The sequence below is a fragment of the Bactrocera tryoni genome, unplaced genomic scaffold (genome assembly GCF_016617805.1).
Source record: "Bactrocera tryoni isolate S06 unplaced genomic scaffold, CSIRO_BtryS06_freeze2 scaffold_85, whole genome shotgun sequence".
Lineage (NCBI taxonomy): Eukaryota > Metazoa > Arthropoda > Insecta > Diptera > Tephritidae > Bactrocera > Bactrocera tryoni.
In genome coordinates, this window is record NW_024396501.1 from 28,667 (window position 1) to 49,219 (window position 20,553).

The 20,553-nt window shown below is 39.3% G+C and overlaps 1 protein-coding gene across 1 annotated transcript; it reads right to left on the reverse strand.

Annotated features, from left to right (window-relative positions):
* Positions 1–260: 260 nt before the first annotated feature.
* Positions 261–2,057, reverse strand: LOC120781998 (forkhead box protein O). The gene has a single exon (XM_040114163.1). The coding sequence runs from the start codon at positions 2,055–2,057 to the stop codon at positions 261–263; it is 1,797 nt and encodes a 598-aa protein (XP_039970097.1).
* Positions 2,058–20,553: the final 18,496 nt, after the last annotated feature.

Genomic DNA, 20,553 nt, shown 5'->3' on the forward strand with positions numbered 1-20,553 from the left:
CAAATTTGAAGAAACCAAAAAAAAAACGCTTTCCCGTAAAAATAGTTTTTTATAACATAGGACAATTTCACAAGAAAGGATCGATTTACTAAATTTCATGGATTTTATATTTTTGCTAACCCTTACCAACTCTACTAATCACGTCGAATTTTTGTTGTGAAATTGGATCTGTTTTAATTGCATACGACCCATATGTCTGGTTGCACCCGCCGTAATGTAAGTGCTATAATGGCGGCCCCCAATATCATTGAACGGTTCTTTTAAATATGTTGGTTATGTTGTTGCTGATGCTGGTGAAAATGTTTTATTATACGTCGAACATGAAGACTTTTGGGGGTTGTTTCGTTTGGTTTATGCTCACATAGTTCCATTTGAGTTTTGCTGTCATTAAGGTTCAATTCACTTCTGCCTTCTAAGGCCATACGTTGTGTATTTAATATTGGATTTGCTGACTTTGAAGATGTATGTTTTGTAGCATAGCAATCTTCAAAACCTTCCGTACTACTTTTCCCATTAGATGATTTACTGACCCCAAATTTTTTTATAAATGCCTCTACTGATATGGGTTGTTGTTGCAGCATACGCCATTCTATAACCGCACTTGGTATCAAAGGATGGGGGTGACTCGAATTGGTACGTTTATGTATGATATTATTCTCATTATCAGAGTCATCGTAATTCTCTGCACCATTTTTGGAACAGGTATTGCTTTTTGAAATCGAACTAAATAATTCTTGGTGTTCTTTATTATTGTGATCAGCGGTAAATGAAAATGTTTGCTTGCTATGCTCATCGATATCATTTGCAACAACGTCGATCTCATCTTGCTCTTGCTCCTGTTCGCGGTCGTACTCGATCTCTAGTGGTGATAAAGCACAAGTTTGTGAAACGGGGAGTGTATACGGATGAGTATTTTGTGTCTCAGCAGGCATATGTTGCAGCCGGTACTTTCCATTTTCTTCTGTTTTTTTTTTTAGAAATTGAGCGTATTCTAATGCATCAAAAGTAGATGTCTGGTGATCTCTTTCTCTTAATGTTGTAGTGAAAATGTTTCGGTCGGGAGCCAAGAGAGATGCTACATCAAATTGTCGCTTATGCATATGCGTATAATAATTTGATTTTGCCCCGGTAAAGGAATGTGGTGCAACAGTCGATATGGCCGTTCCATTAGTTAAAGAAATTTTTGAGTTTTTGTGATTATCGGTAACGGACTGTTCAGACAACGATTGCGTTCCGGGGTCATTTGTGTGCAGATTATCTAATTGCCGATTGCTACAAAGTTTAGAATATTCTTGCTGTGAACATGTGGAATATCCATTTTTGAATGCTGGAACTGACGGCATACACGTATAATGTTCCATAATAGCTGTACCAAAATAACTGTCTTGAATGTGCTGTTGCGCTTGCTGTAACGAAGACGACGATGGGGGAACTCGCAATAATGGGTTCAAATAATTAAATGAACGCGCATTAGGTGTCCTAAAATCATGCGTCGTAGTTAAACTGTTCCCTGGTGAAGGTAATTGGAGCAAACGTGTTGATGTTAATTGCGTTGATGATAGGTCGAGTGGCGGCGGACTAGGAGACTCTGCCCTACCATCATCTAACGATAAACCCATATGTTTGCGTACTTTGCGTTGTGCCTTACGACGTCTGAAATCACCTCTACGAAAATCGTCAATATTTGCCGGATGTATGGCCCAGTAATGGCCCTTCCCATTGGCACTACGTCCAGATTTAATGAAGCAATCATTCAATGATAAGTTGTGTCTTATAGAATTACGCCAACCTGGTCCACGAGCACGAAAGTAAGGATAGTTATCTAAAATATGTTGATATATATCAGAAAGTACGAGTTTTGTTTCGACAGAACTCAGTATTGCCATCGCTATAAGACCTATATAGCTGTACTGTGGTTTTGGCTCTTCAGGATGAACCATTCGATGTGGGAATAGTGACATTGACAAATCCAAACGGTTTCCATGTGCTAACGCAAACGGGACATATGGTCTAACACTACTTATGTTAGGGCAGGAATAATTACTTTCCGTCTTCATATCTATTGACTCTAAATTACATTTGTTTTCTCCATTTACTACAAGTTGCAAACCGGCTCCAGGCCTGCTTCCATAAACTGCTGTCGTATTTTGATGAAAACAGTGTAAGCGATCTATATTTAACGCATAGTTATAGAGTTGTAAACGATGTTCTAGAGAGTTGGGAGATGGTATCAAAACAAGATTTTCTCTTCTTACATTTTGAAAATTCATATAAGATGCTGATACAACAGGACCGGATTGTTCATCAATTTGCCGTAAGGAAGCAGCGTCCGATGATAATAAAAATGCATTTTTTACTCCTGATGCCACGGAAGCACTAGTATTAGCATCATACGGTTCGGAGAAATATTTTAGTAAGTTAGAGTCCAAATATTTATTCCCTGTTTCCATTGAATTCCCTAATTCAATTGTATTGGATGGATCAGTCTGTTTAGTGCAAGCTGAGTTTATAATCTGCATACTGAAATGACAACAATAATATATTATAAACAATAATTATAATTACACTCTCATAACATATTGCATGGAGAGTACAGTTACACCCTAAAATAGTCGAAATACACTATTTACAATTCTATGAAAACTTGCGTTTGCGGAAGTTTTTCTCCTCGCCTTTTTGAGTTCTTTCAACGGTTTCACATAGGAGTATTTGCATGAAAGATCCGGATAAAATTGTTACGTGATTATTCGATATACTATATGTTAATTCATAAAACATGAAATATAATGAAGTGCTTTTTTCCATAGTCTTTTTTGACAGATCACGCGTGAGTTTCGCGCTTCTCTCAATATAATCGGCCTACTGAGCGTACTATTCGCAAAACCAGCACCCATTTTGAAACCCAGCATACATTGTTAGATAATATTCGACTGAGGAGACCACTGAAAGTGCACAAAAAAACCGTGGAGAGGCGATTCGGCACCGTTCGAAGCAACTCGGACTGACATATGGAGCAACTTGGCACATTTTACGTCGAGATCTTAAATTGAAAGCTTACCAAATACAGCAAAACATCACGTGTGTGATTTACCATTGAAAATTGGACTCAACGGATGAACCATATGACACGTAGCAGAGGCCAACATTTAAAGGAGATAACCTTCAAAAAATAAATGGTAAAGAACATTTTTTCGAATGATAATAAACATCCCCCCATTAAATTTGAGGTTTCTTTGTTTTTTTATTTTAAAAGGTAGGAAACTTCAAAATGAATCGCTCTTTATAGTACAATATTAAATAAAACTATAATAATCAAAACGCGTGTTTACTATTTTTTTAATATAAGGAATATATTTTTATTAACATGTGTGGAATAATTATCTTTTATTCAGTACGTGAAGTTATAGAACTTGACCCTCTATTTACCATTTTGTTTTCTTCTATAGGATATACCTTTTTATTTCCTTATTTATTTCCTGGTGCAATACGAGAATTGCCTTTTATATGTATATCGGGATTAGAGAACAACAACAGATATTAATAATTAAAAATCGCTTTATTGTTTTTCAAAATATTCTACATTACGATCTATAAACTTTTGCATGCTTTTGAACCAGTTGTCGAAGTACTTTTGCCACTCTGATTCACGCATCTGCAAAACATGTCTTCGTAATGCATCAACCCCCTCTTCAGGTGTCGAAAAACATTGACTTTTTAGTTTATAATTTAGGGACGGAAATAAAAAGAAAAAAATGTATGAGTAGTCTGGACTATGCAGTGGATGACTCATCAAATCGATGTTTTGAGTGCCTGAAAAATCAGTTGTTTCATTCGATGTGTCGCTTCGACGCATTGGCGTAGTAAAGAATGATCCATATTAGCGGTTTGCTTTCCTGATTTCTTTGAACATAACTGGCAAATAAATGGTGGCGTAGGATTTAGAATTTACTGTTCTGCTTTGTTCGAGTCCATTGAAGCTAAAGACTTCGCTGTTGGGGCCTTCCTTGATTTCGAGGGGGCTTTCAACAATGTCCTGCCGGAGGCAGTCGTAACTGCTTTTGACGGTCTTGGGGTTGAATCGAACCTCAAGCAACTCATTCTCAGTCTTCTGTACGACAGAGTGATCGAAACACAATGGGGTAGCGCGCGCGGGTGGCGAAATGTGAGTAGGGGAACCCCACAGGGTGGGGTTCTTTCTCCTCTTCTATGGATCCTAGTCGTTAACGACCTACTCAATAAACTAAAGCATCGCGGATGTCGGGTGATTGCCTATGCAGACGATGTAGCTCTTATGGTCAAAGGAAAGTTCCTTAGCACCGTGTACGAGTTGACGCAGGGATATCTCAGCGTTGTAACAAAATGGGAGGTCGAAAGTGGACTAGTCATAAACCCAAATAAAACAGAAAGGGTTTTATTCAGTAGAAAATATAAGATCCCTGTGGCACCGTTGTCGCGTTGGATAAGAAGCTTCCATGGAAGCCGAATATCGAGGAGAGAGCAAAAATTCATATATTGCCCTATACTGCTGTAGAGGAGCTATTGCTAAGAAACTCGAAAGCGTTCAACGGGCTGCGCTCATCAGCATGTGCGGTGCATTAAGATGAACCCCAACCATGGCACTTAATGCAATTTTGAACATAACGCCCGTGGACATTGTCGGAACGTGTAATGCCACGAAGGTGGCTGTAAGGCTCAGAGAATCTGGATTCTTAAAGGAACGCGTACCTGGACAGAGTCCGTTGTGGTTTTACGTGGGATTCTGCTGTCGACAGCCTAACTTCACGGTGCTTTCTATTGATTGAAGCACATAGATCAATACAATGCGTTGATCAGCGCCCCACAGAATAAGTGCATGCCACAAACACTCATACCTTGGAGAACCAAAGCATGAGTATCGCCACAAACACTAACACTTTGGTTCTAATTGGTTCGGGTGGAAGGAAACACCCTTGCCGCCTTGGTCGGGTTCGATTCCGACCTAGAACCTCTGCCGTACTCTGGGTCTGGCACCCGGCCGGAATGCGACTCCACACCGGACTAAATGCCCTTCCTGCATTTAAGTTTAAGCCACAGCAACCACGAAGCTCCACAAAGGGCCAAAAATCCAATGAGCAGATTGGCGTTACCTCCAAGGGCTAACTGCTCCCCGTGGTACCATGTTTTAGTCTTTGGTGTAACTTGTAGCTTACGCTACTGCCAGTTGAGCCCGTAAGAACTCAACTGTATGATGACAAGTGTCTCGTAAAACGTAAATTGTCAAACGAGACGTCATTATACCAGGAATAGAAATATACAGCGTACAATAAACGTTTTTTACGACGATACTTTAGCACTGTATCTGACATGGACCATGCTGACATTTCAAGGCAAGCCCAGAAAGACAGACACAGTGCATGTGAGATTTTAGTCGCCTCTTACGACAGGAATGCCTTAACACGGGTATTTTCGGTTTTCCTCCCTACCCAAAGGGGGTCCCCCCTACCCACAGGGGGACGCGTACCTGGACACTCGGATATCCTCACAAACTTTGACTGCATACCGGATCATCTGAATCATGGAGTCGCCATATCGAATTCTGGCGGCCTTCTCTGCCCATATATCGAGGAGAGAGATATGGGTGGGAAGAAGCCGCTGGAGAAGAGGGGCAGCAAGCTTCTTTACGGATGGGTCAAAGTTTGGTGGGAAGGTTGGTGGAGGGGAGTACTGTCGGGACCGCTATCAAGGTAGCAGCAGATTTGCTGCTCCGGAGAGCGTCCACCTTCTGAGAGGTGATCATTCACTCGGATAGTAGAGCGGCAATACTAGCCTCGAACTCATCTACAGTGCGTTCAGGGTTGATCGAAGAATGTCTAACGTCGCTATCTCTAGCAGCGAAAGTTTTTTTGATTAGACTGCTATGGGTGCAACGCTGATGAACTAGCAAGAAAAGGCACCCTAGAATCATTATCGGTAGAATGGGAACGGGTCGGTGCTCCTGCATCCTCTTGTGTTCTACTACTAAATAGCTGGGTCTCGCGGATGCTTGACCAACGCTGGGCCAGCATTGGTACTTGCTCGGTCGCAAAGTCTTTTGGCCCAAGATAGATCGCAGGTGATCTAGTGATCTCTTTGCCCTCAGTAAGGCTAGCCTCTCATTAGTAGTGGAACTCTCAACAGGCCACTGCTCTACTGGCATGCATGCGGTAAGAATAGGAATCTTGGCGGAGCTGACTGCAGAAGTTCTTTGGAAGAAGATGCGGTAGAAACAAGCCTTCACTTCCTTCTTGACTGTCCCGCGTTTGGGAAGTCAAGGCTTAGACACTTGGTGACACATACCTTCGGACATCCTATCGAACTGGCGGGTGTTGAAGTTAAGCGCCTTTGTAAATATGTATTGGCTACAAAGAGTTTCGCCAATCTGTAAGTCCGAATATGGGAGTTCTTTTTTCAATGGCTTCACAAAAGACTACATTACTAGTCCACGTGTGATCTCTTATCAGCCATCTAATCTAATCTAACCTTTGTTCGAGTGGTATGGTTGCGACTCGTCCAGTTTTTCAAAAAAAACAGGCAACAATTTGCTTATAAGTACTTCGTGCCCAAACAACTTTTGTTGGAATCGTCACACCTGGAAACACTCAAACTGGCAACTGCTGTTTACTTTCTGGCTTATACGCATAAGTCCACAATTCACTGCAATCGTATTTTTAACATTTCTGTCGACCAATCGACGCGATCTCTTTTTGAGCGATTGACAAATTTTTTTACAGTATAGTTTTTATGAAATGTTGAATGTATCCTGGTCTTACTGCCTACAATTGTCAAAACCACACGATAGGTCACATGACGATATTGTAATATCAGTTTCCGCACAGCATCAAAAGTTTCCGGGACAACAACTGATTTTGGACGACCCTCACGAAATTCCACTTGGAGTGATCTACAACATTGACTGAATTCACTATATCATCAAACCTTGATCTTTGATAGAGCTTCATTGCCGTCATTTAATTAAGTTGCACTGTTGCTGGGCACACATACATACATATATTAATAATAACTTTTATGTATTTAAATGAAATTATTGTGAAAAGATTCTGAAATTATAATTATTATGATTATAAAACTCACTTCGCGTACAAAAAATTATCACATTTTTAATAGTTTATTTGCATAATAGTTACTGCAATTCATTTTATACTTAAGTTTAAGTAAATATGTTATTCTCAATCCCAATCGCTTTTTATCATTTACTTAATTGACAATTATGTTGTCAATAGATAAATGTATTTATTTCAGAAAAAAGAACAACATTATTCTATTCATTTCACTTAAACTTTTTCACCAAAACGTATTAATTTAAATCTATTTCACGAATTACCAAATTTGTTTTAGTTTTTGTTTTCTCTCTACATTTTACTCTATGTTTCGTAAATTTGTTCTGGTAACAATTCGCAGGCACCATAAACCGAAAAAAGTAACGGTAAATACTTGTTGTAATCTTTTACTCTAGAATTTTTGCATATGATTATGAAGGGGGGAGCCAGATACTTTTTTTCGAAACAAATTCAGTAAAGTCCTCAATTTACACCCTTATGGATAAACTTAAACCTAAACTTAAATAATGTACATAAAATAATAATGATGATATGATTATTACTTCGATGATATTCATATTTTGTGCAGAAAATTAAAACGCATTTTCTCAAAACTGTATTTTTTAATCTTGTTGACACAATTCTGGATTTGTTTAGTTTTTTTTTGTTAAAGTTCAGTACGAGTAAAACCGGTTATGTCCAAATAAAATTGTGCGAGTAAGATTTTTTCATAAAAAAATCGTTTATTCTTGGTTCCCTATTAATTCAAATGAACTCTAGAGCCATTTTCCATTTTATCGCGAAAACCGTGCTATTAACTGCCAGCCATTTAGATATATGTATGTAAATTCGCTTTTGATAGAGCGAAAGGTACAACTTTGGGATAAAAAGCAGTATGGAAAGCTTTTTCATTTGACGAAATATTACATGGGCTATTGCCTCAGGAAATGATGCAATCCTTGAAAAAAATGTTCAGATTACTAGTTTGTCAGGAAAGTAATAAGACTGAGTCGATTTAAATAAATTTATTGAATGCAATTTCCAAGCATTGAAGGCGCCACCGAAAGCATTCTCTGGAATACCCTTGCATGCTGCTTGAATCCCCTCTGTCGTCTCAAAATGCTAGCCTTTCATCGACCTTTTCAGGCAAGGAAACTGGTGATCTTATTCACAGATCCATGACTCGTCACCTGTGATTACGTTATTCAAAATTGGGGGTCACTTTCACACATGTCCTAATTCTCTTGGCAAACTTCCACTCGACCATCTTCGCGCACACCTTTCTCATGGTCAGATTTTGATAAATTTAATATCTGGGCAATTAAACGAATACTTAGTCGACGGTCTAAGTTCAAAACTTTGCGCACACGGGTCACATTGTCGGTGTTTGTCGAAATCGCAGGTATCCCAACACAGTCTTCATCAACGCCATCTTCCCGGCCCTCCAAAAAAGCCTGGCGTCATTGAAACACACCACTTCTTGCTAAAGCATCATCTGGGTAAGCCTGCTGTATCATATCAAACGTCTCTGTCACGGATTTACCGAGTTTCACACAGAATTTAATCGCGTACCTCTCCTCTAACGATCGCTGCATTTTCGGCTTGCACCCCTCACAGAAACACATCGAGCAAAAATGTTTGTCCTGACTCTCCCGGAGACAACTGACCAGCTGCTCATTCGTTAGCTAAGAACGCCCTTTACCGAATTCAGTCGGTGCGCGCACGCTCCGAAGTACAGTCCCAACGGCAGAAAATCAGTCCTATTATCTTCCGGATACCTTCTGTTTCGATGCAGCCGAACTCAAGGTTTTTTCTTGTTACTTTTAAATTTATTTAAAACTAGACGACCCGTCCACGCTTTGCTGTGGTTGATACATAGACAATGCCACTACGACCATTTTTATGGATTTCTATTAATTTGATTATAACTATTAGTTAATAAGACATAGCTTTTTTGTGAAGCAATTTGTGTTAATTTATAAAAAAAATGGATCATAAGGCATTTCGTGTGTTAATAAAGCATTGGTTTGGGGGAAAATACTGTTGAATTTAGGCTCTGCGCTAGGGAAATCAACCATTGAAAAGAGGTTTGCTGGGTCGGAAAGAAGCGAAATGAGCATCGAGAACAATGACTCCCCAAATACGCGAACGCTATGTAGAAAGTGGGTGCCTCGCAAGTTCTAATAAAAACAAAAAATTGCTGATTCTGAGAAGTGTTTTAGTGCTCTTTAATCGTAATAAAATCGAATTATTGCGTCGATGTGTGTCGATAGAAACATGGCTCCACCATTTCACACTGGAGTCCAATCGACAGTCTTTCTAGTGGACTGTACATGATGAACCGGTTCTCAAGCGTGGAATGACGTATAAGTCGGCTGGCATTCATCAACTGATTACTGAGCTAGTTATAATTCATTGCACTGCGTATTTGGTTGCAGTTCTATTCTACTATTCCAAATATTTAGTAATTGTATTTCTTTGAGGAAGGCTCAGTTTGAAAATGTACGCATATGTTTTATCGTTTCCGTTGAAATATTCCTCGTTAAAGAGCTCCGATAAGAAACGCGTCCGATCGCTGCTAAATTCAAAGTACTGTAGGGAGAACCGCGGCCTCCGACGCGCTATTTATAGGCACGCTTCCACCGCCTCGGCCGGCCGGTACCGCCGCAAACGCTGCGTCCTGCAATTTTTAAATCGGTAATCTGTTATTATACATACATATGTATAAACCTTCCTATTCAATCACTTATCTATTAAAAAATGGACATAGGGACAGAAAAAACGACTTTGTTTTATACTATGTATTGATATTCAATAATTCTCGCTGGATCTTTCGCATAATTACACTAATGAATAAATCTGAAAAAATTGCGGTTGATGTGCTAAGTGGTCTATAGTGTATTTTAGGAGTCCTGATTACGAATTTGAGTTCATTCAAGCAAATACTTCTACGTGCAACTGTCAGTGCGATTGAAAACTTAACGAAACATTCAGGAATCTTCCTGAGACCTATTCCACATTTCCCAAGACGCCATAAGTACCATCGATGGCAGTTATTCAACATGCAACCAATTTCCAACCCATAAAATTTAAAATACATACTTGTAATTAAATTTCTAAAAGCTAAGTATCTAACATTTAGTTGTAATAAATATATAAAATATTAGACAATACAAGCATGGACACTTATAGTATGTGAGTGTGAATATATATATCGCGCTGAAAATCTGAATGAAATCAACGGTGTCTTCAAAATAATAAATAGTTAAAATATATCATAAATAACTAATTTAAATAACTTGCGGAACTTAGCAGTAATAATCAGGTCTATATAGTATATACGGCAAAACCCAGCTACAGGTTTTGTGTTAAAACAAGGGTTTTTATTAATCTTATATCCAAGCCGCGTCAAATGCAACCATTATAATGTCGATATATTTCCTCTCAAATCCGGAAGTTTTGTGGATGATGTACTATATAGAAATTGTATGAGTATGTGTTACATCGTGTGTCTCATTAAACTTTCCTGTACATCAAATTACGACAGAAATTTACAATGAGACATAGATATGTGTTTTAAGTGCAAATAAAGTATTTTCGGATTTGAACCTGATAGCACCCATCGTTTTATACAAGATGCATGCATTGGAAAGGGAATAACAATACGATACTGAAATTGAATGCACAATCAAGGAGCTACGTCAAGTAATAGATAAATTATCTATTTTTAACACAAAGATGTCATGTTATGAGTAAAACATGCTCTCTAATTTTCATTGAGATAATCGACATGTTGGCCAATATATGTGGTACAATGGAAGTTTCAAAATCTTTTTATTACGTATATGGGAGTTAAGAGAAGTATTGACCCGATTAATTTTTGACACACAGACATACCATTGTCAGGAAAATATTATCCCTAAATTTCGTTAATATGTATATCTAGATAGATAGATAAATAATTGAGGAATGCACCGCGACTTTAGGTCTATTGTGCCCTCTCCTAACTCACATTGACTCACTAAGCCCCAGTATAGGGATAAAGTCCAATATCCTACTGGGTGCTAGTGAGGAGATGTGATAACTATTCGGAAACATGGATCCAAGGGCCTTTAACTTGCGTCTACAGACTGTTGTGCAGTCGGTTAGCAGGTGTTCCGGGGTTTCAGGCTCCCTGTCGCAAAACCGGCAGTTGGCGCAAGATGATTGGCCCGTGTTAAATAAATTTCTATTCAACTTGCAGTGGCCGGTGTAAAGTGCAACCAGTAGCCTGAGCTTATCTCTTGGGAGGTTAATTATTGATTTAAACCTATTCTGGTTGTACCTCCTAATTAGCAACTTAGCATGTCGCATACCATGCGCTCGTTGCCAATTCCTTTCCCTGTCCACTCTTTCTTCCTTACGGAGCAACTCCTTAAAAGTATGTGGGCCCACCCCGGAGAATGGTTCGGGCCCTACCATATTGGTCGAGGCTGCCGAGCGGGCAAGCTCATCAGCCAGTTCGTTGCCGGCTATACCTCTATGACCAGGCACCCAACTTAGGTGCACCTGGTTTCATTCAGCTAGGCTGTTCAGCCGTTCCGAGGAGATCGCTTTTAGTGCCGCTTGACTATCGCTGAGTATGGTTATTCGCTCATTGCGATAGTTGCGATGGACTTTTATCTCTATACATCGACTTATGACAAAGGCCTCTGCCTGAAAAATGCTCGGAAAGCTACCCATCGGTATGTAGAGTTTGGTGCGTGGACCCGCGATTCCTGTCCCAATTCCCTCCGACGTTTTCGAGCCGTCGGTGTACCACTTCAACGTGCTTTCCCTCAGCGTTAGCTCAAGAGTGGAGTCGTTCCACTCATTCTTGTTACCGAGAGTAACCTTGAACTTCTTCGTTAAGTTAATTGTTTTGGTAATGCTGTCCTTCGGTAGGAGGGCTATTGGAATATTACCACTTACCACCTCCATCCTCTGGGACGAGACTACCTTACCTTTGCCACACCCCTCTGCTGTCATTTGCAGAAGTGAGTGCTTGGCTACTTGACCGATCACCAAATGAAGCGATGTGAGTTCCATCAGGACCTCCAGAGCTGCCGTTGGACAAGTACGCATTGCGCCCGTCATGCAGACACAAGTTAGCCGCTGCAGCTTCGATAGTTGGGTTCTTACCGAAGCTTGCGACGCTATTGTGGCCCAGAACACCGCCCCATACGTTATTATCGGTCGCACAATCATGGTGTACAACCACCTTACGACCCTTGACTTACAGCCACAGGATTTTCCTGCCAGCCGATTACACAGCAATAATGCTTTTGTTGCTTTTACCAGGGTCTGGTTCACATTCTGCTTCCACCGCAAAGTTGAAACCAGCGTAAGTCCAAGATATTTGACCTTGCTAGTCATTTCGACCTCTCTACCACCAATATATCTAACACATTGACCGATATTTGAAGTGAAAAGTCAACTACAGGCACTGGAGTCCCAATAATCGGTACCAAGGAGCTTGAAAAGTTTTATCCCGTTATATGAATTACTTATTGATTTTTACACTGGAAAGTGAAGAATGTTTTTTAGTAGTTTTTAACAGTACCATTATATGGGGAATGGACGGGGTTATCTTCCGATTTAATCCACTTTTAAATTGTCAATAAGTGTCCTTAAGGGATTTTTTCTGAGCTAATCTGCTTATTGTAGCTTAAGAAGTTTAGAAGATATGTACATTCAACCAGTAAGAGGGCGGGCCCACGCTCATTTTTTCAAAATTTATAGCCTCTTTACTGTTATATCCTGTGCCAAGTTAGAGTTACACATCGTAGTTTGGCGCTTAGTTATGGCATTTTATAGGTATTCGCTTAATGGCGATTTGTGCGCTTGGCAACCAGAAATAATGTTGCGAGAGTATAAAAACATTGCAAAGGAATGAATGTTGAATCATTATTCGAAGAAATCGAGAATGAATTATAATAAAATTTAGAATTTCATTAACTTATATTTATTTATATATTTTATGACTGTATTCACTTTTGCGACGCCTAAAATTGTATTAAAATCATCTTCAAAAGAGATACATGTGGTATAAACTCTACCAAAATGACTAAATTAAATATATTGAGTTGTTGTGGAAAACGTCAACATTGGTATCGGAATTTAATTTATATTAGGTTTCTATTCAAGTCTACACCAATTTCATATTCAGCGCTAAACCACACAGAAAAAAAGAAGCTGCTATCCGAATTGCATTAATGTACTTTACATTTTATCACCTATACAAATATAAGGAGTAAAGTCAACAAACGTTTCAAAACCTTATATAATTTATATGAGAGCTAGGGCAAATTTTCTCCATTCTCTATACAATAATGCGCTAAATTGCATATTGACCAATGCATGCGGTATAAATTCAAGTGGAAGTTCGAAAATCTTTATTAAAGTTAAAGAAAGTATTAATACGATTAAACTTATGGACCAAAAACCATATCTCAGGAGTTACTCGACCGATTTCAATGAAATTCGGTATATAATATTTTCTTAACACCCTGATGACATGTACGAAATATGGGTGAAATCGGTTCACAACCACGCCTTCTTCCCATATAACGCTATTTTGAATTCCATCTGATGCTTTCTCTGTATAATATATACATTAGGAACCAATGATGATAGCGGAATAAAACTTTACACAAATACGGTATTTGAAAAATATGTAAATGACGGATAATGAAATCTCGATTATCACTTTATCATGCGATAGTATAAAATGTTCGGTGACACCCGAACTTAGCCCTTCCTTACTGGTTTCTATATACGGTATTTGAAAAATATGTAAATGACGGATAATGAAATCTCGATTATCACTTTATCATGCGATAGTATAAAATGTTCGGTGACACCCGAACTTAGCCCTTCCTTACTGGTTTCTATATATTATTATAAAGTGCAAATCATATTTGTTAAAAAATTGTGAAATTGTGTCCTTAAGCATAATTTATTTGTTCTATTGGGTTGACAAAAATTTGATTTGCACTATTTAATTATATATACATACATACCTGCATATACTTACTCAAGAGAAGAAGTGCAATAATAAAATATGTGCATATATTTTGCCGTCGGCTATAGCATTCTTCTCGTAAAACTGAAATTATATTATAAATAAATATACACCTGCAATTACTTAACTACCTACGAATAGCGCACCCATTCGCTTATATGTATTTGTTGGTGACGAAAATTGCTAGCGAACAGCACGTCAAAAGACAAATACCCAGTAGGAAATTAAAACGGTGACCCAGTAGGAAAAAGTGCAAAACCCTGCAAAATTTTATTTATCGATTTTTTCGACGATTCATCGGAAATTCAATAATTTCATATAAATATTAACCATCGAACATCAAAGAGATAAAAACAAGAAAATTAATTTGAAATTTTTAAAATAAATAAAACACTATAGGAAAAGTTTTTAAAGTTTGTTTTATTACATTTTCGTGGTAACTCCCCACGCGACTTATTTTTCTCGTTCAACCCAAAGATTAAATATCTCTTACCCAAAAATGGAAATGGAAGATTTCAAAATTACGACAACGGATTTAATTGAATTCGTGGAAGACCCCTCTTCAGACTCCAAAGCAGGAAGATGAATCGGTTCATACACTTAAAATTAAAAAGTTGGAACATGAACTAAATTCGCTTCTATGAAAAAGCAAAGGCCTTATGATGTGATCAGAAGGATTTCTCGCGAAAGTCATGAAACCATCGATTTCTTTAAAGTGAAAGAAAAATACCGAAAAAGTTATCAAATGTACCTCTCTTGCTTAGCTTCCATCAACGAAGATGTAGATACGCGTAAAACACAGGTGTCAACCCAACCCATCAAGGAAAGGACTTCAGAAGCCACGATGATGGATTTTGCTCCTGCAGTTCACCTTCCACCATGCGACACTGACATCTTTTACGGAGATTACACAACTTGGCCCACCTTTCGGGATATGTTTACAGCCCTGTATATCCGTAACCCAAGGATTAGTAATGTTGAAAGACTCTTTCACCTTACTCAGAAGACCCGAGGAGAAGCAAGAGAGGTTATTCAAAACGCACCCTTAACAAATGATGGTTTCATACTTGCCTGGAAAACTTTAGTCGGCCAATGACGAAAATAAGAGGTTGCAGTGTAAACACCCAACCAAAGACCCTTTTTAACTCAATTCCACGCAGCTCAGGAAACAGGTTGTGCTATAAAAAGCTATAACGTTCCGTTAATAACGTTTCAACCAATTTAAACAATCTTGAGACGATGACATACAAAGCTGGGATCCGATATTACATATATCTTTGAAACTCAAAACTACCTAAGCAAACCCCCGAAACCTTCGTGAATATGCCTCTAGCAGATAATTCCCAGATATTAATTGACGTGAGTCAAATTTCGACAGTTTTTTAACCCACAAATACAAAACTCTCGAATCTGTTGGAAACTTCAATCAGTAGCAAAATTACCCCCATTCCACACCGGTACAGTTAAAAAATATGGTTATTGCTGTAACCACTTGGCCATTTCACATAGCTACAAGAACTGTGTGAGTAAATTCTCGTGTCGTAAGTGTCACAAAAAACACAATACTCTGATACACATTGAATCCAGCTTTCGACCTGAATCAACTCCGGAAATACCAAACGTCACTAGTTCGAACCCTGAAAACGCTTCAAGTACCGTATTACCCACCCAAAGCACAAATACAAATCGGCAAGCCTACACTACAACTATACAGTCCACTATATCATCAACCCAAGACCCACCCAACCCAAGTAGGAAGCAGATATTACTCGGTACTGCAATGGTTCAAATAGAACATAATGGCCAGCGATATTCCGCGAGAGCTCTTATTGATTCAGGATCGGAAGCCACATTTATATCTCGAAGACTTCAGAGAAGTTTGGATATACCCACCCACTCTGTATCAGCCCAAGTGACCGGACTAAACAATGCAGTTTCAGCAACAACAACGAGTATTTGTGAAATCACGCTTTGCTCACTCTTAAACACAAATTATAAGCTATCAGCTCAGGCATTTATATTAAATAGCCTAACTGATAATTTACCCTCATACCCCATAGATCCAAAGCAGTGTCTTAAAAATCTTGGATTCACGTTAGCCGACACCCAATTTCACAAACCCAGACCCGTGGATATACTAATCGGTAGTGATATCTATCCAAGTATTTTACTCAATGGAGTAAAGAGAAACGTACTAGGTTCACTCTTAGCTCAAGAGACAGAATTCGGATGGATATTGTCCGGACCCATAACCCAATCCTCCCAAAATTCCGCCATAGTCTCATTTTACAATAAATTGAACCCTGAAAATCTACTCACACGTTTTTGGGAGGTGGAGGAAATCCCAAAGGAATCCGTAGTTTCCAAATCGGACCAAATTTGTAAGGAAATTTTCCAAAAAACTACCCGTCGTAATCCAGATGGGCGCTATATAGTAACCCTACCCTTCACAGAACCCAACAATATTGATATCGGATACTCTAGACATATAGCGTTGGCCCAATTCCTCAGAAATGAACGAGCTTTTCCTAAACAAGTAAGGAAGAGCTAAGTTCGGGTGTCACCGAACATTTTATACTCTCGCATGATAAAGCGTGTAAAGGTGTTAAGAAAATATTGTATACCGAATTTCATTGAAATCGGTGCAGTAGTTCCTGAGATATGGTTTTTGGTCCATAAGTGGGCGACGCACGCCCATTTTCAATTTTTAAAAAAAAGCCTGGGTGCAATTTCCTTCTGCCATTTCTTCCGTAAAATTTAGTGTTTCTAACGTTTCTTGTTAGTCGGTTAACGGACTTTTAGTGATTTTCAACATAACCTTTGTATGGGAGGTGGGCGTGGTTATTATCCGATTTCTTCCATTTTTGAACTGTAGATGGAAATGCCTGAAGGAAATGACTCTATAGAGTTTGGTTGACATAGCTATAGTAGTTTCCGAGATATCGAGATATGTACAAAAAACTAAGTAGGGGGCGGGGCCACGCCCACTTTCCCAAAAAAATTGCGTCCAAATATGCCCCTCCCTAATGCGATCCTTTGTGCCAAATCTCACTTTAATATCTTTATTTATGGCTTAGTTATGACACTTTATAGGTTTTCGGTTTTCGCCATTTTGTGGGCGTGGCAGTGGGCCGATTCTTCTTCGAACTTTACCTTCTTATGGAGCCAAGAAATACGTGTACCAAGTTTCATCATGATATCTCAATTTTTACTCAAGTTACAGCTTGCACGGACGGACGGACGGACAGACGGACGGACGGACAGACAGACATCCGGATTTCAACTCTACTCGTCACCCTGATCACTTTGGTATATACAACTACTATATCTGACTCTTTTAGTTTTAGGACTTACAAACAACCGTTATGTGAACAAAACTATAATACTCTCCTTAGTAACTTTGTTGCGAGAGTATAAAAACCCGAAGTGAAAGCAGAATATGACAAAGCAATTATGGAATATTTGGAACTCAGACAAATGAAGAAAATAGAATATGACCCATCTGTTAAACCGACCCAATATTACTTACCACATCACGCAGTCATTAAACCTGATCGTATAACCACGAATTGCGTGTGGTATTTAATGCATCTTGCCCCACGTCAAATAACAAAAGCTTAAATGACGTCTTACATATCGGGCCCACTTTACAGAAAGACCTTGTCATTCTGATCACAAATTGGCGACTCTTCCAATTCGTTTTTAATGCGGATATTCAGAAAATATACCGGCAAATACTCGTAGACCCTAATCACACTCGGTTCCAAAGGATATTATTTAGGAAGTCCCCGGAAGACACAATAGAAGACTTCGAATTGCAACAGTCACGTTCGGCATAAATTGTGCGCCGTATCTAGCGATCCGTATCCTCATGAAGCTAGCTGATGACATAGAAGAAACCCACCCATTAGCAGCCAAAATGCGAGGGCTGTCTGATGAATAACCGACCTCAACGTGAAGCTAGCGGCACATCTGAAAAAAGAGTTTCTACTTCAAATTGTGCATATTATAATAGCTACTCGCCAAAATTTCAGAAATTTATCTTGCGCAATTATCTGTTGACAGTCGTTTTTGCAAGTATATTGCGGTGATTTCCCCAAAATGGAAAAAATTTAATATTGAGCTGTAATTAAATTTTTATTTTTGAAAGGCAATACGCCTTCACAAATCAAAGATGAGTTGGACTCTATGTATGGTGACTCTGCACCATCGTTTACCACCGTCAAATTTTGGGCAGCTGAATTTAAACGTGGTCGCAGGAGCTTGGAAGATGATGAACGTCCTGGGCGTCCAAAAACGGTAACCACTAACGATAACATCGCTAAAGTTCATCAATTGGTACTAGACGACCGCCGGATTAAAGTTAGGGAAATAGCTGAGATTATGAAGATTTCAAAAGAACGTGTTTGTCGCATATTAAACCAAGATTTGGGCATGAGAAAGCTGTCCGCGCGTTGGGTGCCGCATTTGCTTACGCTAGACCACAAACGTGCGCGCATGAACATTTCCAGCGCTCTATTTGGAAGGGTTGTAGAGATGGGAGCATCGCTGGGAGAAGTGTGTGGAGTTACAAGGAGACTATGTAGAAAAATAAAAAAAAAAATTTTGAAAAAGTCGCGTGCATCGGTTATTTATCAGACAGCCCTCGTACTTCGCCAGGAAATATATGTAGACGATATCTTAGCTGGAACTCATGACCTGACCACAGCAAAGTCAGCACGCGATTATCTCATTTCCGCTCTGAAGTCCCCAGGATTCGCTCTGCGAAAATGGACCTCCAATGACCCACACATTCTGAAAGGACTACCACAGGATCATCTTTTAGAGACGGAAACACTCAACCTTTCGGAACCCGAGAACACCAAAACCCTGGGCATTCCATGGAACTCCAAAAAGGATTCTTTTTTCTTCCTCGTCAACCCAATGGAGAAAAAACCCGCTCACACCAAACGTGAAGTTTTATCAGCCATAGCAAAATTGTTTGACCCAGCCGGTTGGCTTAGTCCAATAATAATCACGGCAAAAATAATTATGCAACAAATATGGCTAGATAAAACTGACTGGGATGAAAGCCTGAAGACCCTCAACCTTCATCGATGGAACAGCTTCGTAAAGGATTACGACAACATAAACAAAATTGAAATACCCAGATGGACCCATTTCAACCTAACAGCCACCATCGAATTCCACGGTTTCTCTGATGCTTCAGAAAAAGCATATGTCGCGACACTGTATATAAGGGTTTCAGTTGGACACAAAATATGGACAACTCTCTTAGTCTCAAAAGCAAGAGTTGCTCCCATTAAAACCGTATCCCTACCCAGATTGGAACTCTGCGGAGCGGTTCTACTGGCTGACCTTGTTAACTCTACCCTATACCAACTACACCTTACCCAATATAAAAATCATTTTTGGACTGACTCAACCATAGTTCTCGCTTGGCTAAACAAACCACCCTGTTCATGGACCACTTTCGTTTCTCATCGAGTAGCTGCAATGACCGAGAAAGTGGGAGTCGATAATTGGAGCCATGTGGAAAGCCAAGACAATCCCGCAGACTTGGCAAGCTGAGTATGTACACCCACTGATCTATTGAATTGCCACCTCTGGTGGCATGGACCCCAATGGCTACAATATGAAAAAGAGTATTTCCCAGCAACGGAGAAAACATACAACACTACCGTGGAATTCATACCCGTTAAGACGTTTGCGATAACCACCTAAGAGGATATACTCGAAAGGTTTTCCTCATTCCCCAGAGCTATTCTCGTTATCGCTTACCTATTCAGGTTTTGCGCAAATGCCTCACCAAGGAGGCGAGAAATTGATTACTCAAACCACGAAATAACCCCTGAAGAGTTCAAAGCAACCCGAATGAAGTTAATTATTCACACCCAAAAAACACATTTCCGAGAAGAATATGATGCATTGACCCGTAAAACCAAAATACATAAGAAAAGTTCATTATTGACTTTAAATCCATTATTTAACCCTAAAGGAGTTATGCGAAGTGACGGAAGATTAACCAATTCCGCAGCGCTATCATATAATGAGCGCCACCCTATCTTATTACGCTATAATAGTCGTATAACAAAATTACTAACTCAATTAACCCATTTAGCAACGTTACACGACGGAAATCAGCTAGTTCTCCGACTCCTAAGGACAGAATTCTGGATACCCAAAGCAAAGATGCTGATTAAAACAATAATTCATCAATGCAAACCGTGCATCATACACAACAAGGCTCAACAAACCCAAATAATGGCAGCTCTTCCAAATGAACGAACCATCCTAACCCGGCCGTTTGCTGCCACTGGTATCGACTTTGCTGGACCCTATGACATCAAAAACTACACTGGGAGAGCATGTCTAATCACCAGAGGATATATATGTGTATTTGTATGCTTCTCATCTAAAGCAATACATCTCGAA